The sequence below is a fragment of the Leucoraja erinacea genome, chromosome 11 (genome assembly GCF_028641065.1).
Source record: "Leucoraja erinacea ecotype New England chromosome 11, Leri_hhj_1, whole genome shotgun sequence".
Taxonomy (NCBI): domain Eukaryota; kingdom Metazoa; phylum Chordata; class Chondrichthyes; order Rajiformes; family Rajidae; genus Leucoraja; species Leucoraja erinaceus.
In genome coordinates, this window is record NC_073387.1 from 56402835 (window position 1) to 56422982 (window position 20148).

Below are 20148 nucleotides of genomic sequence, written 5' to 3' on the forward strand. Positions count from 1 at the left end.
TTATCATTTCAATTGGCCATTGCTGCATGACCTCTCCAGAAACTGATGTGAAGAATGTCAATGCTTACAAACGGCCTCTAACACAACACAAGTGTTGAGCAGCCCCTGATAGATGAAGGAAGGCTATTGTTAATACTTACTGGTAATATAGTACCGCGCAAGTCTCAAATGATTGGAAAAAGGGGAAAAAACCGCAATTTAAAAAAAAACTCGCTAGGGACAATTTACAATTCGCAGAAGCCAGTTCGTTGGTTAGCATGCAGCAAAAGCTTTTCACTGTACCTCAGTACACACAACCATGAACTGACCCTACAAACCTGTGCGATCTCACACTGAATCATGGAACATGCCAAAACAAAACTGCCCTGAAACATATTATCATCTATTTTTTCTGCTGATCGATCTTGACATTCAGGTTTGAAGGAAGCATGCATTGATTTTTCCAAGAGGCTCCAGAATTGCAATTTGGATTCCAATATAATTTGGAAAGAAGAGAATATATTATATTAACAACTTGAAATAGGCTGTCGTGGACAATCTGACAAGGCTGATTGGACTGGCCTCGACTGCTGTCAGAAATAAAAACTGATTGTATTCTGGTGCTAATTGTAAAATGTTTTCTGGTCCATAATGGGGGAAAAAAAATGAGATTAGAAAATGGAAGTTGATTCCCCGAGGCGGTGGTGTCTGCACAAGTCAAGAGTTTGTGAGGAGATGAGTTCGGGTGGCTGGGTGGCGCAGCGGTAGAGTTGCTGCCTCACAGCACCAGAGACCCGGGTTCGATCCCGACTACTCCCTGCAGAGTTTGAACATTCTCCCCGCAAGTTTTCTCCAGGTGCTGCGGTTTTTCTCCCGCATCCCAAAGATGTGCAAGTAGGTAGGTCAGTTGTCTTTTGTGACATTCTTCCCGAAAGTGTCGGATAGAACTGGTGCGCTGGTGACTCGGTGGGCCGAAGGGCCTGTTTCCGCGCTGTATCTCGCGCTGTATCTCTCAACGAAATCAAGTACAGAGAATGTATCACGTTTGACATATATTTGGCACCTGTATAAAAAGGTACCACTGTATTGTATTTACTTCTAATAAAAAATAAAATTAAAAAATAAAATAATTTAAAAAAAAAAGGAAATCCAAGCAATTTCCATCGAGACATTTCATTCCTGGTTTTGGTCTCAGAAAAAAGGCAGGAATGTCAACACTCCGTCCAGCGCGGCCTGCCGGCTTCGGAAGCCGCGGTCTCCGGTAAGGGAGCGGCCGCTCCAGGGTTCCCAGGCCGCTGTGAGGTTTCTTCCGACGCCGGAGGACCATCATCCGGCAAGAACGGCCTGGAACATCGGGCCTCCGTAAAGGCAACTGCGGAGGCCTCAATAGGCCCGACTATGGGATGGGGACTGGACCTTGTGCCTTCCCTCAAATGGGAACCATTGTGGGGGGGATGTTTTTATGTTTAAATCTCTTTATATTATTGTTATGTGTATATTCTTTTTTTTTATATATGTGCTGCACTGGCAAGAAGCATTTCATTACACTACACCTATTGTATATGTGACCAATAAATAACCTTTGAACCTTTGAACTCCTGAGCTGTGGTCTAATCTCTTCTCTGCATCTGTTTCCATTGCTTTGACTTCTCTCCAGTGAGTTTCTAAGCACGGTCGGTCCATTGTAGCTCAGTAATGGACTAAGTATTACTGTTGAGTAATTTTGAGGATTTTGTTGAGTAATCTCCCTCAACAAAACCGAGGCTAGAACTTTTTTAAATATCGACACTTTTTAAAAACTTTTTATACATATTTATTTTACAGAACCATGCACACGAGGCATTTTTATGGACGCACCTAGCATTTTTTACTATTACCTGATTTTGGAGAGTCAAATGCCACAAAATTTTGTTCAAGGTGCACTGTCTAGGTGTATATCTGAATGACAATAAAGTTTTCATTCATTCATTCATTCATTCATCATTCATCATTCATTCATTCATTCATCCATTCATTCATACTTTCATACTTTCATACATGCATTCATTCATACATGCATTCATTCATACTTTCATTCATGCATTCATTCATGCATACTTTCATTCATACTTTCATTCATACTTTCATTCATGCATTCATACTTTCATCATGCATTCAATCATTCATTCATGCATTCATTCATTCATTCGTAGTGCAGTTTGGGGTACAGTACCTGGTCTCCAGGGGCACGTTGCTGTTGAGGACCCAGCTATCCTGCAGCTGGACAGACTCCGGCGTGGTGGGCAGATCGTTGGGGGCCATCGACGGAGCGTGGATCTGGTTCCTTCTGTTGGTCAAGGAGTTCCTGTTGAGGGAGTTGGCGGAGGAGTGGTGGTGAGAGAGGGTGTGGTTGTGCGGAGGCGGCAGAGGTGGTCGCAGCGTGGACTGGCTGTGGTGGTTCGGGGGGCCTGCAGAGAGAGGAAGTAAAGAGCGTCGTTAAACACACACGCCTACCCGACACGTTTATTTTAGTTTCCGTCACCTGGAGCACGGTAGAGAAAAGCTTTTGCACGCCTGCTGTCCAGGCCACACGTAGCATCATAGAGTCACACAGCATGGAAAGAGGCTCTTCAGCCCAACTTGCCCATGCTGACCGACCAGCATGTCCCATCTACACTAGTCCCATTTAGAATCACAGTCAATAGACAATAGGTACAGGAGTACACCCTTCGAGCCAGCACCGCCATTCAATGTGATCATGGCTGATCATCCACAATCAGTATTCAAGAAGGAACTGCAGATGTTGGAAAATCGAAGGTGCACAAAAAAGCTGGAGAAACTCAGCGGGTGCAGCAGCATCTATGGAGCGAAGGAAATGGGCAAACTCCGTACAGACAGCGCCTGTAGTCGGGATCGAACCTGGGTCTCTGGCGCTGTGAGGCAGCAACTCTACCGCTGCGCCACCGTGCCGCAATCTCGAGTGGGGAAGCTGCTGTCTGTAAATTAGTGAACGTCTTCATTTCATTCTTTCATGTGACGTGGCTATTGCTAAAAACGCCAGCCTTTCATGGAGCTCACACATCCTGGGCCTATGCTATCTGGGCCTACGCTACCCTTTAAGTCTATTTTTCAGGTAAAAGCCCTGTCCCACTGTACGAGTTCATTTCAAGAGCTCTCCCGAGTTTAAAAAAAAATCGCAGTAAGCACGGAGAATGTACGTAGCGGGATTGCCGGAGCTCGGGGATGTCTCTTAGCGGCTCGTAACGCTAACGGCAGGTACTCGTGAAGACTCGCTAAACGCAGGTAAGCACGGGAAGACTCGTGAAGATTTTTCAACATGTTGAAAAATGTCCACGAGAGCCCCGAGTACCAACGAGTGGCCATTACCGTAAATCTCCGAAGTTCGAATCAGGGCAAACTCGGAAGAAACATAGAAACATAGAAATTAGGTGCAGGAGTAGGCCATTCGGCCCTTCGAGTCTGCACCGCCATTCAATATGAGCATGGCTGATCATCCAACTCAGTATCCCGTACCTGCCTTCTCTCCATAACCCTCTGATCCTCTTAGCCACAAGGGCCACATCTAACTCCCTCTTAAATATAGCCAATGAACTGGCCTCAACTACCCTCTGTGGCAGAGAGTTCCAGAGACTCACCACTCTCTGTGTGAAAAAAGTTCTTCTCATCTCGGTTTTAAAGGATTTCCCCCTTATCCTTAAGCTGTGACCCCTTGTCCTGGACTTCCCCAACATTGGGAGCAATCTTTCTGCATCTAGCCTGTCCAACCGCTTAAGAATTTTGTAAGTTTCTATAAGATCCCCTCTCAATCTCCTAAATTCTAGAGAGTATAAACCAAGTCTATCCAGTCTTTCTTCATAAGACAGTCCTGACATCCCAGGAATCAGTCTGGTGAACCGTCTCTGCACTCCCTCTATGGCAATAACGTCCTTCCTCAGATTAGGAGACCAAAGCTGTACACAATACTCCAGGTGTGGTCTCACCAAGACCCTGTACAACTGCAGTAGAACCTCCCTGCTCCTATACTCAAATCCTTTTGCTATGAAAGCTAACATACCATTTGCTTTCTTCACTGCCTGCTGCACCTGCATGCCTACTTTCAATGACTGGTGTACCATGACACCCAGGCAAGAACTCTTGGAATGAACTCGTACCGTGGGACAGGGGTTTAAGTTATTCTCTTATTGACTATTTTGCTTTGAGCAAGCTTTGCCAAAACAGGTTTGTCGAGTCGAATTGCAGGACTAGGCTTCACTTATCGACCATTGTCATGGAAAATGTGTCGGAGCCAGATTACAGTCACTTGTATCTGTCAACTGGAGTACATGATGCCGCGATAATAAACAGCAGGCTGAGAAATAAAACGCAATCAACGTTTCCATAGGCCCGAAAATGACATTTTTCCACATCAATGCACTTTGCATTCTGAGACATCTTTCGATCACGTTGGCTGCATGCGGAGGGTGGTACAACTTGAGTCATCTGAAGCAGCGTGTTTGTCAATGAGGAGGCAGCTGCTGACAGATGCCAGCTGTGATGCTTTTCACGAATTTATTAGCAGGAATGTTGATTGAATTAGTTGGATGATTAAAACGCAGAAACAGGCCCCTTCGGCCCACCGAGTCCGTGCCGGCCAGCGATCCCTGCAATATCCTGCACGCACTCATTTACAACTCGTCCGGGGCAAATAAAAACATGGGAGACCCCTTCTACCCCTGCAACGGACTGTTCCAGCTGCTACGGTCAGGCAAACGCCTCCGTTGCCATGCGGTGAGAACGGAGAGGTTGAGAAGGAGTTTCTTCCCAGAAGCAATTCGGACTGTAAACGCCTATCTCACCAGGGACTACCTCCACAGAACGTTTTTCCTTCCATTATTTATTATGTGTAGAAACATAGAAATTAGGTATAACCATATCAAACAATTACAGCACTGGAAACAGGCCATCTCGATAGCCAATTCTAGTACCCCGTGCCGAGACACATAATCTCCCCTAAAGTCCCATATAAGCTGCGCTCAGACCATAAATCTTCCTGCATCTAGCCTGTCCAAACCCTTAAGAATTTTGTAATCTTCTTTCCATTCCCCTCTCCATCCATATAACTATCCAATTTCTTTTTAAATGATAAAAACGAACCTGCCTCCACCACCTTCACTGGAAGCTCATTCCACACAGCTACCACTCTCTGAGTAAAGAAGTTCCCCCTCATGTTACCCCTAAACTTCAGTCCCTTAATTCTCATGTCATGTCCCCTTGTTTGAATCTTCCCTACTCTCAGTGGGAAAAGCTTTTCCACGTCAACACTGTTATGATTGTGTTTATAATTTGTTTGGTTGTTTTGTTGTTTGTCTTTTGCACAAAAGTCCGCGAGCATCGCCACTTTCATTTCACTGCACATCTCGTATGTGTATGTGACAAATAAACTTGACTTGACTTGACTCGTTGATGAAGGAACTGCAGATGCTGGAAAATCGAAGGTAGACAAGCGTGCTGGGGAAACTCAGCGGGTGCAGCAGCATCTATGGAGCGAAGAAAATAGGAAACGTTGCCTATTTCCTTCACTCCATAGATGCTGCCTCACCTGCTGAGTTTCTCCAGCATTTTAACCTACAAACCTGTACCTCTTTGGAGTGCTGGAGGAAACCGGAGCACCCGGAGAAAACCCACGCAGGTCACGGGGAGAACGTACAAACTCCGTACAGACAGCACCGGTAGTCGGGATGGAACACGGGTCTCTGGCGCCGTGAGGCAGCGACTCTACCGCTGCCCCAACCGCTTTGCTCCATCACAAAATGTATCTCAAATGTTCATCCAATTTCAATGAGATCGTCCCAGCTTCCACCACTCTCACCGGCAGATGACCATGCCATCGCTGCTTGCAGTTTAGTTTCATTTGTTAGTTTAGTCAATAGACAACAGGTGCAGGAGTAGGCCATTCGGCCCTTCGAGCCAGCACCGCCATTCAATGTGATCATGGCTGATCATCCCCAATCAGTACCCCCGTTCCTGCCTTCTCCCCATATCCCCCGACTCTGCTATTTTAAAACACATTTTATTTAAAAGACCTTGTTTCCTGGTTCGATAAATTCAGATTGTTTTGCAACGAAAGATAAGACAACTCAGACACATCTGTGTATAAACTACAAGGATGAAAAATTGGACAGCCGTGAGCGCATAGCTACGGAATTATCAATAAAATAGGTATTACACATGGTGACTATCTGATGTTTTATTAGTCGTATTACTTCAATTTGCAGGAACATTTACCTGAACTCTTTTTCAGGTCATCTCACATTCTACGCAATCTCCGAACTACTTTTACAATGCAATTAACTTTGTTCTTGAAACTACAGATCTTTTCATGACCACATCTTAAATCACAGGGTGATAGAGTCATAGAGTGATACAGTGTGGAAACAGGCCCTTCAGCCCAACTTGCCCACACCAGCCAACATGTCCCAGCTACACCAGTCCCACCTGCTTGCGTTTGGTCCATATCCCTCCAAACCCATCCTATCCATGTACCTGTCCAAATGTTTCTTAAACGTAGCCTCAACTACCTCCTCTGGCAGCTTGTTCCATACACCCACCACCCTTTGTGTGAAAAAGTTACCCCTCAGATTCCAATTAGATCTTTTACTCTTCATCTTAAATCTGTGTCCTCAGGTCCTCGATTCCCCTACTCTGGGCTAGAGATTCTATGCGTCTACCCGATCTATTCCTCTCATGATTTTATACACTGATAATTTTATATATTCTGTGGAGTGATGAACTCTTTGTTCTAATTGGGCAGAACACTGGGATATCATAATTCAGAATTGCCAACGCACAGCTAAATGATGGACATGGAATCAGCTTAATATCATGTCCCATTGTAAACACATTTGACAATGCAGCACTGAGTTTTGCACTAAAGTGTAAAAGCCCTGTCCCACTGTACGAGTTCATTCCAAGAGCTCTCCCGAGTTTGCCCTGATTCGAACTCGGAGATTTACAGTAATGGCCACTCGTCGGTGCTCGGGGCTCTCGTGGACATTTTTCAACATGTTGAAAAATCTTCACGAGTCTTCCCGTGCTTACCTGCCGTTAGCGAGTCTTCCCGAGTACCTGCTGTTAGCGGTACGAGCCGCTAAGAGACGTCCCCGAGCTCCGACGTACCCGCTACGTTCATTCTCCGTGCTTACCACGAGTTTGATTTTTATTTGAGCTCTTGGAATGAACTCGTACCGTGGGACAGGGCTTTATGATTGTGTGTGTGCAGGAAGGAATAATCGGGAATAATCTTCCTGCATCTAGCCTGTCCAACCCCTTAAGAATGTTGTAAGTTTCTATAAGATCCCCCCTCAATCTTCTAAATTCTAGGAAATTCTAATTCCCTCCTTAGATACGTCTCCAGAGGTAACAGAGAGAGCTGGAAACAGCTCCAGGACATCCACTAATAGCCACAAACACCTGGACTGGAGAATAATATTGATGTCCCAAACTGTCTGATTTTTTATGTGTAGCAAGGATCTGCAGATGCTGTTTAACACTGAAGATAGACACAAAATAAGGTCATAGGGCAGGTGCTATAGACCTGTACGGGAAGGTAGACGCTCCCACTCCCACCAGTCTCGGGCAGATGGGGCTCGTCAGCCTGGGAAGGCAGTCCATCTAGGAGAGGGAAAACCTCCACTGCCTTGTGGCCATATCCAGTCAAGGAAAAGGCTTCAGGAGTAAACCTCAAGAAAATCCGGAGTTGGAGCCCCTAAGGCAGTTTGTCGTTGTCTACAACCTCGCTCTGGCAGCTCCTGCGATGGCGCTGGTGCCCAAACTGTAACGGCCCTGCTGTTCCTTTGGATCGATCAGTGACATGGAGAGGGGGGACGTGTTGCATGGGCAACAGCCTGTCCTCCACATGACATCGATCGCCCAGGCTTCCATCCGTGACCACGCATCGCCTGCAAACTAGGATGCAAGGGGACCTACTCCTAATTGTTACTGTATGTCGTGTTGTTACTTCCGAGCAGAGCACCAAGGCAAATTCCTTGTATGTGAACAAACTTGGACAATAAACGTATCCATTCATTCATTCATTCATTTACTTGGGGACAATCGCCGAAAAATAAGTTCTTAAGTTCTAGGCGCTGAATTAGCCTGTTTGTCAGATCATAAGACAGGGAAGTAAAATTGGCTATTTGGCCAATTGAGTCTACTCCGCCATCTATCTCTCTCTCTCCTAAACCCATTCTCCTGCCTCACCCCATAGCCTCGGACACCCGTACTAATCAAGAATGTATCTATCTCTGCCTTAAAAATACCCATTGATTTCTGAAGGCCTCCAGAGCCCCTGAGTAGCCGACTGGTGGTCACAATCCCAACTACTGACTCACTTGACATTTCAAAAGCCCGAGTGAATGCTAAGTCGAGTGACAATAGAAGACAAATTTGGCAATAAGAGAAGAATATTAGGAAATAAAACCCACTGCTTGGAGAGGATTGATACCAGTGGCAATAGCACATTCAATGATTGTGATGTTGATGTCAGGGAAATGACACAAACAGTCGCAGGAACCATGTCAAGGAAGATCAACAAAACAGACAGACAGAAAACGCTGGAGTGACTCAGCGGGACAGGCATCATCTCTGGAGAGAAGGAGTAATGGGTGACGTTTCTGGTCGAGACCCTTCTTCAGACTGAAGATGCCTTCTTCAGACATTTGCTCAGCCTGAAGAAGGGTCTCGACCCGAAGCGTCGCCCGTTCCGTCACTCCAGAGATGCTGCCTGACCCGCTGAGTCACTCCAGCGTTTTGTGTCTGTCTCCTGTGCATACCAGCATCTGCAGTTCCTTCCCCCACAAGATAAACAAAAGTGTCGTTGATTGAAATATATTACAGAATATCACAGAACAGTGCATCGCTGCCGGTGTGAAAATAATGGCACAAAGGCTGAAATGTCAATTCTAACTCCAAAGACGTGCGGGTTTGTAGGTTAATTGGCTTGGCAAAATGTAAAAATTGTCCCTAGTGGGTGTAGAATAGTGTTAATGTGCGGGGATCGCTGGTCGGCACGGACCCGGTGGGCCGAAGGGCCTGTTTCCGCCCCGTATCTCCAAACTAGACTAAACTAACTGAGGTTTCTGCAGGAATAGAATCCATTTTTGAGAAGACAGCTGACTGATTTATTTTAGCAGCCCTGCTAAGGGCAGAAGCTCTGGGATAACATTTCTCGAAAGCAATAGCTGACATTCTTCAAAAAAGCATTTCCTGTTTCTAGTTTCTGACTCAAAAGTCCAATGTCATGGCAGATGACCTTTCAAGAATACAAACTTGGGCTGTCCAGTGTGTTATCCACTGCCATTGAAACACTGTATTAGAGAGGCATAGACAATAGACAATAGACAATAGACAATAGATGCAGGAGTAGGCCATTCGGCCCTTCGAGCCAGCACCGCCATTCAATGTGATCATGGCTGATCATCCCCAATCAGTACCCCGTTCCTGCCTTCTCCCCATATCCCCTGACTCCGATATCTTTAAGAGCCCTATCTAGCTCTCTCTTGAAAGCATCCAGAGAACCTGCCTCCACCACCCTCTGAGGCAGAGAATTCCACAGACTCACCACTCTCTGTGAGAAAAAGTGTTTCCTCGTCTCCGTTCTAAATGGCTTACCCCTTATTCTTAAACTGCGTGGCCTCTGGTTCTGGACTCCCCCAACATCAGGAACGTATTTCCTGCCTCTAGCGTGTCCAAGCCCTTAACAATCTTATATGTTTCAATGAGATATCCTCTCATCCTTCTAAACTCCAGGGTGTACAAGCCCAGCCGCTCCATTCTCTCAGCAATGGTCCTCCAGGTTGGGGGTTGAGCACAGGGCTAACAACCCAGTCTCGTAAAACAAATATTTAAGAAGGAACTGCAGATGCTAGAAAAGTCAAAGGTGGACAAAAATGCCGGAGAAACTTCGCAGCATCTATGGAGCGAAGGAATAGGTGACGTTTCGGGTCGAGACCCTTCCTCAGACTGAGGGATGGTCGATTTCCCCCTTCCCAGCTTGACAATACAGGGATAAAAGACGCTTGGACAGGTACATGGATAGGAAAGGTTTGGAAGGACATGGGCCAAATAGCACTAGGTTAGATGGGGCATCTTGGGTTAGTATGGACGAGATGGGCCGAAGGGCCTGTTTGCGTGGTGTATGACTGTGACATTGATTTAACTACCAAAACCTACCTTGAATTGAACTAGACTTCTACCTTGTACCTTGTACAGAGTCTCCCAGGAATTATACTACAAGTTGGGCAATTTTACACCGGACAATTTTCACATTTACACCAAGCCAATTAACCTACAAACCTGCACGCCTTTGGAGTGTGGGAGGAAACCGTAGATCTCGGAGAAAACCCACGCAGGTCACGGGGAGAACGTGCAAACTCCGTACAGACAGCGCCCGTAGTCAGTCACCCGGGTCACCCGCGTTGCATTTTGCTGTAAGGCAGCGACTGTACCCGCTGCGCCACCCTGGCATGCCGTTCAGCCACGGTGTTCTGAATCCACTGTTCAGATTCAGTCGTAGAAACAAAGAACTGCAGAGGCTGGTTTGCAGAAAAGAAAGACACAAAGTGGTGGAGTAACTCAGCGGGCCAGGCAGCATCTCTGGAGAAGACAGTTAGGTGGCGTTTTGTATCGGGGCCCTTCTTCAGACTGATTCAGACTCATTGATTCGCAGCTGAGGAAGCACAATCTGCACCAGGCAATGATGGTCCAATTCTACACGGCCATCGTAGAGTCTGTTCTCACCTTCTCCATCATGGTCTGGTTCGGCTCAGCCACCAAGCACGACACCTAGAGGCTGCTGCGAATCGTCCGATCAGCTGAGAAGGTTATCGGCTGCAACCTTCCCTCCATTGATGAATTGTACACTGCAAGGGCCAGGAAGCGAGCGGGCAAGATCATCTCTGACCCCTCTCACCCTGGCCACAAACTCTTTGAATCACTTCCCTCTGGAAGGCAACTCCGGACTGTCAAAGCTGCCACAGCCAGACATAAAAACAGATTTTATCCACGAGTAGTTGCTCTACCCAACAGCCAAAAGTCTGTAGCCTCCCTTTAATCTGGTATTTTATTGGTTCACATGCTTGATCAATGGTGTTTTATCATGAATGTCTTATTATTATTATTATTATTTATGTTTAGTGTTTTCTGAGTCATTCGTAACTGTCACTGTATGTCATGTTGTTACATGTGGGCGGAGCACCAAGGCAAATTCCTTGTATGTGAATACTTGGCCAATAAACTTACTTACTTGTGTTTAAGAAGGAACTGCAGATGCTGGAAAATCGAAGGGACACAAAAGTGCTGGAGAAACTCAGCGGGTGCAGCAGCATCTATGGAGCGAAGGAAATAGGCAACATTTCGGGCCAAAACCCTTCTTCAGACTGATGGGGGTTGGGTGGGGCGGGGAGAAGAAAGGAAAAAGGAGGAGGAGCCCCAAGGGCTGAGGAAGGGGAGGAGACAGCAAGGACTAACAATATTGGAAGAATTCAATGTTCATGCCCGCAGGATGCAGACTCCTCAAGCGGAATATGAGGTGCTGTTCCTCCAATTTCCGGTGTTGCTCACTCTGGCCATGGAGGAGACCCAGGACAGAGAGGTCGGATGGGGAATGGGAGGGGAAGTTGTATTGCTGAGCCACTGGGAGGTCAGGTCGGTTATTGCGGACCGAGCGGAGGTTTTTGGCGAAGCTGAACTTACTTGTCGATCCATTAACCGAGTCAAAAATTTGCAAGAATTTTCTCCTTCGAAAAAGCTCGCATGAGTTATCGCTTGAAGGCGGATCCTGACCTGAAACATTGCCCTGTCCCTGCACAGATGCTGCCTGACCTGCTGATTACTCCAGCACTTTGTGTACTTGCCTTTTGAAGTCTAATCACTCCCTCCACGATGAATGTGCTGAAGCACGTCAGGCTTCCTACCTTGCAGTTAATGGAAGCGATGTGGTTATTGATCAGATTCGCAGTAGATTTATAGCTCGATTAAAAAATAAAGTCATTTAAGCCTTAGATATTTGAAATGTATTTGCTTTTAATTGGAGCTGAATCTTAAATCCTACAGTTTCAACTCACAGAGGAGATACCTTGGACATGGGCCAACGTGGCCTTTGGAGAAATCAACAGCAGCACAATACAATTGAAAGCAATGTATTGTTATTACTGGGTCTGCTCCAAGTTTAGCTGTACTAGCTTTTCCCTGGATACCATGTTGAAGACTTATATATAGATACCTACCACTGTTGTTCAAGTCAGTTGACATTAAGCTTCTGAATGCACGATCCGTGCAGATTCCACCGGAATGTTTAACCTTTTGTGAACTGAATAATAAGAAACAAGGCTTAAACTGAAGTTATCGATAATATAGACAATAGGTGCAGGAGTAGGCCATTCGGCACCGCCATTCAATGTGACCATGGCTGATCATCCCCAATCAGTACCCCGTTCCACTCTTAAAGATAGCGGAGTCAGGAGATATGGGGAGACGGCAGGAACGGGGTACTGATTGGGGATGATCAGCCATGATCACATTGAATGGAGGTGCTGGCTCGAAGGGCCGAATGGCCTACTCCTGCACCTATTGTCTATATTGTCCATCTAACTCTCTCTTGAAAGCATCCAGAGAATTGGTCTCCACTGCCTTCTGAGGCAGAGAATTCCACAGACTGACAACTCTGAAAAAGTGTTTCCTCGTCTCCGTTCTAAATGGTTTACTCCTTATTCTCAAACTGTGGCCCCTGGTTCTGGACTCCCCCAACATCGGGAACATGTTTCCTGCCTCTAGCGTGTCCAAACCCTTAATAATATATGTTTCAATCAGATTCCCGCTCATCCTTCTAAACTTCATACAAGCCCAGCCGCTCCATTCATCCTTCTAAATTTCATCTCTCATTTGTGGACTGCCCAGGACTGTCGACTGGATAGACTTGGTTTATACTCTCTAGAATTTAGGAGATTGAGAGGGGACTTATAGAAACTTACAAAATCTCTGGACTGCTAGATGCAGGAAGATTGCCTCAGGACCGGGTCACAGCTCAAGGAGGGGGAAATCTTTTAGGACCGAGATGACGAACTTTTTTCACACAGAGAGTGGCGAATCTCTGGAACTCTCTGCCACAGAAGGTAGTTGAGGCCAGTTCATTGGCTATATTTAAGAAGGAGTTAGATGTGGCCCTTGCGGCCAAGGGGATCAGGGGGTATGGAGAGAAGGCAGGTACGGGATACTGAGTTGGATGATCAGCCATGATCATATTGAATGGCGGTGCAGGCTCGAAGGGCCGAATGGCCTACTCCTGCACCTAATTTCTATGTTTCTATGCCTCACCGCTCCAGTGACACGGGTACGATTGACCCCCCTGTGTGGAGTTTGCGAAACGTCTCGGAAGTGGATGGGAAAGTGGGATAACTCTGTGAAATTACCCCCCAGCGAGACGACTCGGAAGTGGATGAGAAAGTGGGATAACATAGAACGGGTGATCGATGGGCCGAAGGGCCTCTTTCCATGCTGCATCTCTGAACTAAACTATAATTTGAAGGGAGTAGATGCTACCGTGTTTTAGTTTGGATTTTCTGAGGCTTATTATCAAACTGACAAGAGTTGTCAATCAATTTATCAAACGCTCTGAAAGGTCGCCCAGCGATTGCCGGGGATGGCTAACATTATTAGATGTAATAACTGCATACCTGTGGAACAAAAATGTTTTTATTTCTTTCTTAAAGCTGTCTTGTGTAAAGGGCCCGTCCCACTTACGTGTTTTTTTTCGGCGATTTGCCGGCACCCATCATAGGTCATTGCAGGACGCCGATAATGTTCAACGTTGAAAATCCAGCGGCGACCAGAACAAGGTACGACTCACGACCATCCAGGCATCACCCCGCGACATGTCGCCTGTGTCTGGTCGTGAGTAGTCGCCCAAAGAGTCGTACTGTGTTGTGGTCACCGCTGGATTATCAACACGTTGACCATTTTCATCCACCTGCTGCGACTAATTACGGGTGCCAGCAAGTCTCCGAAAAAATCGCCCAAGGGGGACAGTCCCTTCGCCCCTCCTCCCTTTCTTATACTCCATCAAAAGATTGTTGACTGTAATTTAACTGCACATGCTGGAATCTGGAGCAAACACGGTTTACAAGGCGGACTGGAGTTTAGAAGGATGAGGGGGCACCTCATTGAAACTTACCGGATAGTGAAAGGCCTGGGTAGCGTGGATGTGGAGAGGATGTTTCCACTAGTGGGAGAGTCTAGGACCAGAAGAACCAGCCTCGCAATAAAAGGATGTACCTTTACGATTCGCGGTGTGCAGTTTTGGTCTCCGAATTTGAGGAAGGACATTCTTGCAATTGAGGGAGTGCAGCGTAGGTTCACCAGGTTAATTCCCGGGATGGCGGGACTGTCATATGCTGAGAGAATGGAGCGGCTGGGCTTGTACACTCTGGAGTTTAGAAGGATCTTATTGAAACATATAAGATTAGTAAGGGTTTGGACATGCTAGAGGCAGGAAACATGTTCCCGATGTTGGGGGAGTCCAGAACCAGGGGCCGAAAATTGTAGGGCAACCCGTTCTATTTGATCTTATTTGATTGTGCACGCCGGGTTGATTGCATTAGTCGAAACAGAGTGGTTGCAATCTCCCACCCCTCCGAGGGTCTCCAATGAGGTAGTGAGGTATGGGTATAGAAGCTGGGAGGTAATGTTAAAATTGTACAAGGCATTAGTGAGACCAATTCTGGAGGACATGGTGTCACAATTTGGGTCGGGAAATCCTTTAAAACCGAGATGTCAAGAACTTTTTAGAGAGAGACAGAGGAGATTTACTAGAATCTCTGCCACAGAGGGGTTTCAACAACTAATTTAGAGAGAAAGATTGGACTTGTTAAGGGATTTAGGGTATGGAGCGCAGAAGGCAGGTAGGGGATACTTGATAGAGGTTTTCAAAATGATGAGAGGGATAGGCAGAGTTGATGTGGATAAGCTTTTCCCACTGAGAGTAGGGAAGATTCAAACAAGAGGACATGACATGAGAATTAAGGGACTGAAGTTTAGGGGTAACATGAGGGGGAACTTCTTTACTCGGAGAGTGGTAGCTGTGTGGAATGAGCTTCCAGTGAAGGTGGTGGAGGAAGGTTCGTTTTTATCATTTAAAAATAAATTGGATAGTTATATGGATGGGAAGGGAATGGAGGGTTATGGTCTGAGCGCAGGTATATGGGACTAGGGGAGTTTATGTGTTCGGCACGGACTAGAAGGGTCGAGATGGCCTGTTTCCGTGCTGTAATTGTTCCAATGAGGTAGATGGTAGCTCAGGACCGCTCTCTACTTGGTGTCCGTTTAAGGTACCAGGGTCCGAGATAATTTAAAAGTTCTCCCAAGTTTCCCCCGACTCGAACTCGGAGAATTACGGTAATGGCCGCTCGTAGGTACTCGGGGCTCTCGTGGACATTTTTCAACATGTTGAAAAAAACGTCACGGGCTTACCGCGTTTCCCCCGAGTACCTGCCGTTAGCGTTACGAGCCGCTAAGGGACGTCCCCGAGCTCCGACGTACCCGCTACGTATTCTCCACGAGTTTGATTTTTTTTTTTTTTTTTTTAAACTCGGGAGAGCTCTTGGGTAAACTCGTACAGTGGGACACCCCCTTTAGTTGAAAAGATGAACTGATTGCAAGCGTGGCAGTGTAACCGATTTGTCTGATTCAATGGACTCTCAACCTCGACACTTGATCCAGGATCAGAGGGCGAGTCGTGTAATTGTAACGGCCTCTGTGCATTCACTCAACTTCAAGCCCATCGACTTTAATACAAGCACATCTCCAAAGAAGATTACAATATGCTAGCACAATTATATTCCATGTTTACTTCCAACAATCAAAGGATAAATTTGCTTTTAATTTATATATGTGATGCTTTAAATGCATATGCTTTGTGTAAACCCGAACTGTAATGTTAATGCTCTCCGTTATTGATTAGATCTCTGGCTGGTTGGTGAATTAATAGGCATGCTGTGAATGAGAATCGTTGTAACAGGGGATAGAGGATGAGGGGTTGTGGAAGGAATGGCTATTTACAATGTTGTGGTTGTCGCAGGCACCAAACGTGGTGAAGGAAACAGTTGCTTTAATACAGCTGCTTTTAATACTGCATAAATACGTGGTACTGCACCTGCAACTGCTCGGACAGGAAGGCTCTGCAGAGGGTAGTGAGGGGAGCAGAGAGGATCATTGGCGTCTCCCTACCCTCGGTACAAGAACCGTTCCAGAGCCGCTGTCTGAAAAAAGCTCAGAGAATTGCTAAGGACAAACTGCACCCCCTCCACATACACCTGGATCTCCTGCCATCAGGCAAGAGATACCGAAGCACCAAAGCCTGGACTACAAGACTGCTAAACAGCTTCCTCCCACAGGCTGTGAGGCTGCTAAACAGTCACTCTGTACTCACAGTCACTTGATTCTGCGGCTGGCACGGACACTTTAATAACTGGCACTGGCCACTCAAATCAGCTGCCCCGGACATTTTTTATGATTGGTTTATTGTATTTTAACATTGTGTTTTACCTGCTTTTAACTATTTATACTGTTCCATCAGGGACTGGATTGTTTTTAGTGTTATTATGTGTGAAATGTTTTAAGTTTCATGTGCGATGCTCCGCTATTCACTGGGAAACGTCTTTTCATTTTGCACTGTACAACTGTTGCTTGCAAGATGACAATAAAGGTTGATTGATTGATTGATTGATTGATTAAAAGGGCCTGTCCCACTTACGCGATCTTTACAGGCGACTGCCGGCACCCGTGGCCAGTTTCCAAAATTTTCAACATGTTGAAAATTCAGCGGCGACCAGAAAGATGCTACGACTCTTTCTGGAGACCTCTCACAACCAGAGGAGACCTTTCACAACCATGGTCCTGAGAGGTCTCTTATGGTTGTGAGAGGTCACCCGCGGCAAGTCGCCAAAGGTCTCCTATGGTCGTGAGAGGTTTCCAAAGCGTCGTAGCGTCTTTCTGGTCTCCGCTGAATTTTGAACATGTTGAAAATTTCGGTGACAATAGGTGCAGGACCATGCCAATTTGGCCCTTCGAGCCAGCACCGCCATTCAATGTGATCATGGCTGATCATCCCCAATCAGTACCCCGTTCCTGCCTTCTCCCCTGACTCCGCTATTTTTTTTAAGAGCCCTATCTAGCTCTCTCTTGAAAGTTTCCAGAAAACCTGCCTCCACCGCCCTCTGAGGCAGAGAATTCCACAGACTCACAACCAGACCCGAAACGTCACCCATTCCTTCTCTCCAGAGAAGCTGCCTGTCCCGCTGAGTTGCTCCAGCATCTTGTGACTATAGTTACAGATCTGACGTGCCGTTGCAAGAAAGAATTTAATTGTTCCCTTTTTGGAACACATGACAGTAAAATATTCTTGACTCATAGACAATAGACAATAGGTGCAGGAGTCGGCCATTCGGCCCTTCGAGCCAGCACCGCCATTCAATGTGATCATGGCTCATCATCCCCAATCAAGTCAAGTCAAGTTTACTCATCACATACACATACGAGATGTGCAGTGAAATGAAAAGTGGCAATGCTCACGAACTTTAATAATAATAATAATCTTATTTATATAGCACATTTTCAGTCAACTTGCATTGACCCCAAAGTGCTTCACATAATTACATTACATTACACACAGGCAAAGGTGGGTGAAGTGTCTTGCCCCAAGGACACAACGACAGTATGCACTCCAAGCGGGATTCGAACCGGCTACCTTCCGGTCGCCAGCCGAACACTTAGCCCATTGCGCCATCTGTCGTCCCTTCTTGACTCATAGACAATAGACAATAGGTGCGCACTTTGCACTTTGTGCAAACAAACTACCAAACAAACTACAAACAGAATCACATATTATTTTACATATTAAATATTGTGGGCGGAAAGAAAAAGGGAAAAAAAAAACCACAGGAATTTTAAAAAACTGTAGAGTGGGACATTAAAGTTAGTCCCTGGTGAGATAGGAGTTTACCGTCCTAATGGCCTCTGGGAAGAAACTCCTTCTCAACCTCTCCGTTCTCACAGCATGGCAACGGAGGCGTTTGCCTGACCGTAGCAGCTGGAACAGTCCGGTGAATCAGTTGAATCAGTTCCCTGTTCCTGCCTTCTCCCCATATCCCCTGACTCCGCTATCTTTAAGAGCTCTCTCTTGACCCACTGCGTCCCACTCGACATGTTTACTGATGTCACTCCGCTCCTTGCCAAAGTTAAATCTGCTTCGACGGGCTAATGGTTACCGACAGTATAACTCAAGGAAGTTGATTATAGCCCCAGGTTAAGTCAGCTCAATCAACATGCAAACAGCATTGTGCTTAATTACCACCTGTTGGGAAAAATTGTGCTAATTATCACGCACCTTAACTGTTCCTTATTATTGGGTCAACTTAAATTACACTCCTTAATTTACAAAATGTGAAACTGTGGCCATTTTCCAGGATGGATTCCATTTCCAGATCATACATTACGCCTAATTAAAAAATTCATATATCTGTTATGAGACTCAACGGGATCGTAAAAACGTTAATGAAGTTGCAGGAACGCTCTAGTAGCAACTGCAGAATTAAACCACAAAGTGCAATAAAGAGGGGTTTTTTTTTCCTTTCTCGTCCTCCTGTAATTTCAACTTTCTGCCTGCCATTTCCCCATTGAATCTGGCACCAGTTTGAGATTCTATTCGCTGGGTAACTCTGTATCTATTCAAAGTCCTGACTGTGATTGCGCATCTCGTGTTGTGCAGCACACCGACACGCCATCTTGTACATGGTACACACGTGGTAACTATCTGTCCATTCATCGCTGAAGATAGACACAAAAAGCTGGAGTAACTCAGCGGGGCAGGCGGCATCTCTGGGTGGAAGGAATGGGTGACGTTTCCGATCGAGAATCTTCTTCAGGCTGAGACCGAACGGCCTGTCCCACTTGGGTGATTTTTGAGTCGCCACATGGTGTCGCCTGTACGAGCGTGAGTCGTCTCCTCAGTCGCCCAAAGAGTCGTAGCGTCTTTCTGGTCGCCGCTGGATTTTGAAATGTTCAAAACGTTTCGGCGACAGTCGTTGACCGTGGGCTTGTCGTAGCGCGACTTCTCCTGACGTAGGCGCTGTCGTAGGTTGTCGCCAGGTGACGTGGGTTGACGCTGGTGCTGTCCGGTGAAGTCCATTGTCGTAGTCGTCGGAAGTCGCCTAAAAAAAATCACCTAAGTGGGACAGGCCCTTGAAGAAGTGTCAGAGAAGAAGTCTGTGGAATTCCTTCCACCACACCAGTTGATTCATTATACTTCCCCACAGTCTAACCTTTCTATATCAATATCCGCTACTTTATCTTGCTTTTGACTCTACTTTAGAGATGCAGCATGGAAACAGGCCCTTCGGCCCATCGAGTCCGCACCGACCTTTGATCACCACTGCCCTACACACTGGGGACAGTTTACAATTTTTACCGAAGCCAATTAACCTACAAACCTGCACGTCTTTGGACAGCGGGAGGAAACCGGAGCACCCGGAGAAAAGTCATGCAGGTCACAGGAAGAACGTGCAAACTCCGTACAGGCAGCACCCGCAGCTACGATCGAACCCGGGTCTCTGGCGCTGGAAGGCAGCAACTCTACCGCTGCGCCACCGTGCTGCCCCGATAATTCTTTGAAATATCTGTGCAATTCATCTCTCTTCTGCATTGTCGATACCTCTGAACCTCGATGTCAATATCCGCTGCTCATCTATAATCTTTATATGTTGTATACAAATATATAATGAAGATGAGGGGGAGTTTGAATAATTCATTGCCACAGACAGCTGTCGAGACCCAGTCACTCAGCATGTTTACTGTGGGCATTGATTAGTAACGGCATCACAGGTTACGGAAAGAAGGTGGGAGAATGGGGTTGAGGGGGAAAATGATTAAACAGACTCAATGGGCCAAATGGCCTGATTCTACTACTGTGCCTTATGATCTGAACATAAGCATGATGGTACCCAGGTAGAAGAGTGTAAGATAAGTAGATGTCCATTGCGAATTGGCATCTTCCACAATGTGATTTATGTAAAAAGACTTGAGAGAAAGACAGAGGAGAGTACGGAATAGACATTAATTGATAGAATTAGATTAAATCGATTT

General features: G+C 46.2%; 1 protein-coding gene across 1 annotated transcript in view; it reads right to left on the bottom strand.

Moving 5' to 3' along the window:
- LOC129701385 (teneurin-2-like) overlaps positions 1-20148 on the bottom strand; it is a 372354-nt gene that overhangs the window by 304665 nt on the left and 47541 nt on the right. The window contains exon 2 of the mRNA XM_055642523.1: positions 2192-2426. Within this exon, the coding sequence (XP_055498498.1) occupies positions 2192-2426 (235 nt within the window). The remainder of the gene's footprint in view (positions 1-2191; positions 2427-20148) is intronic.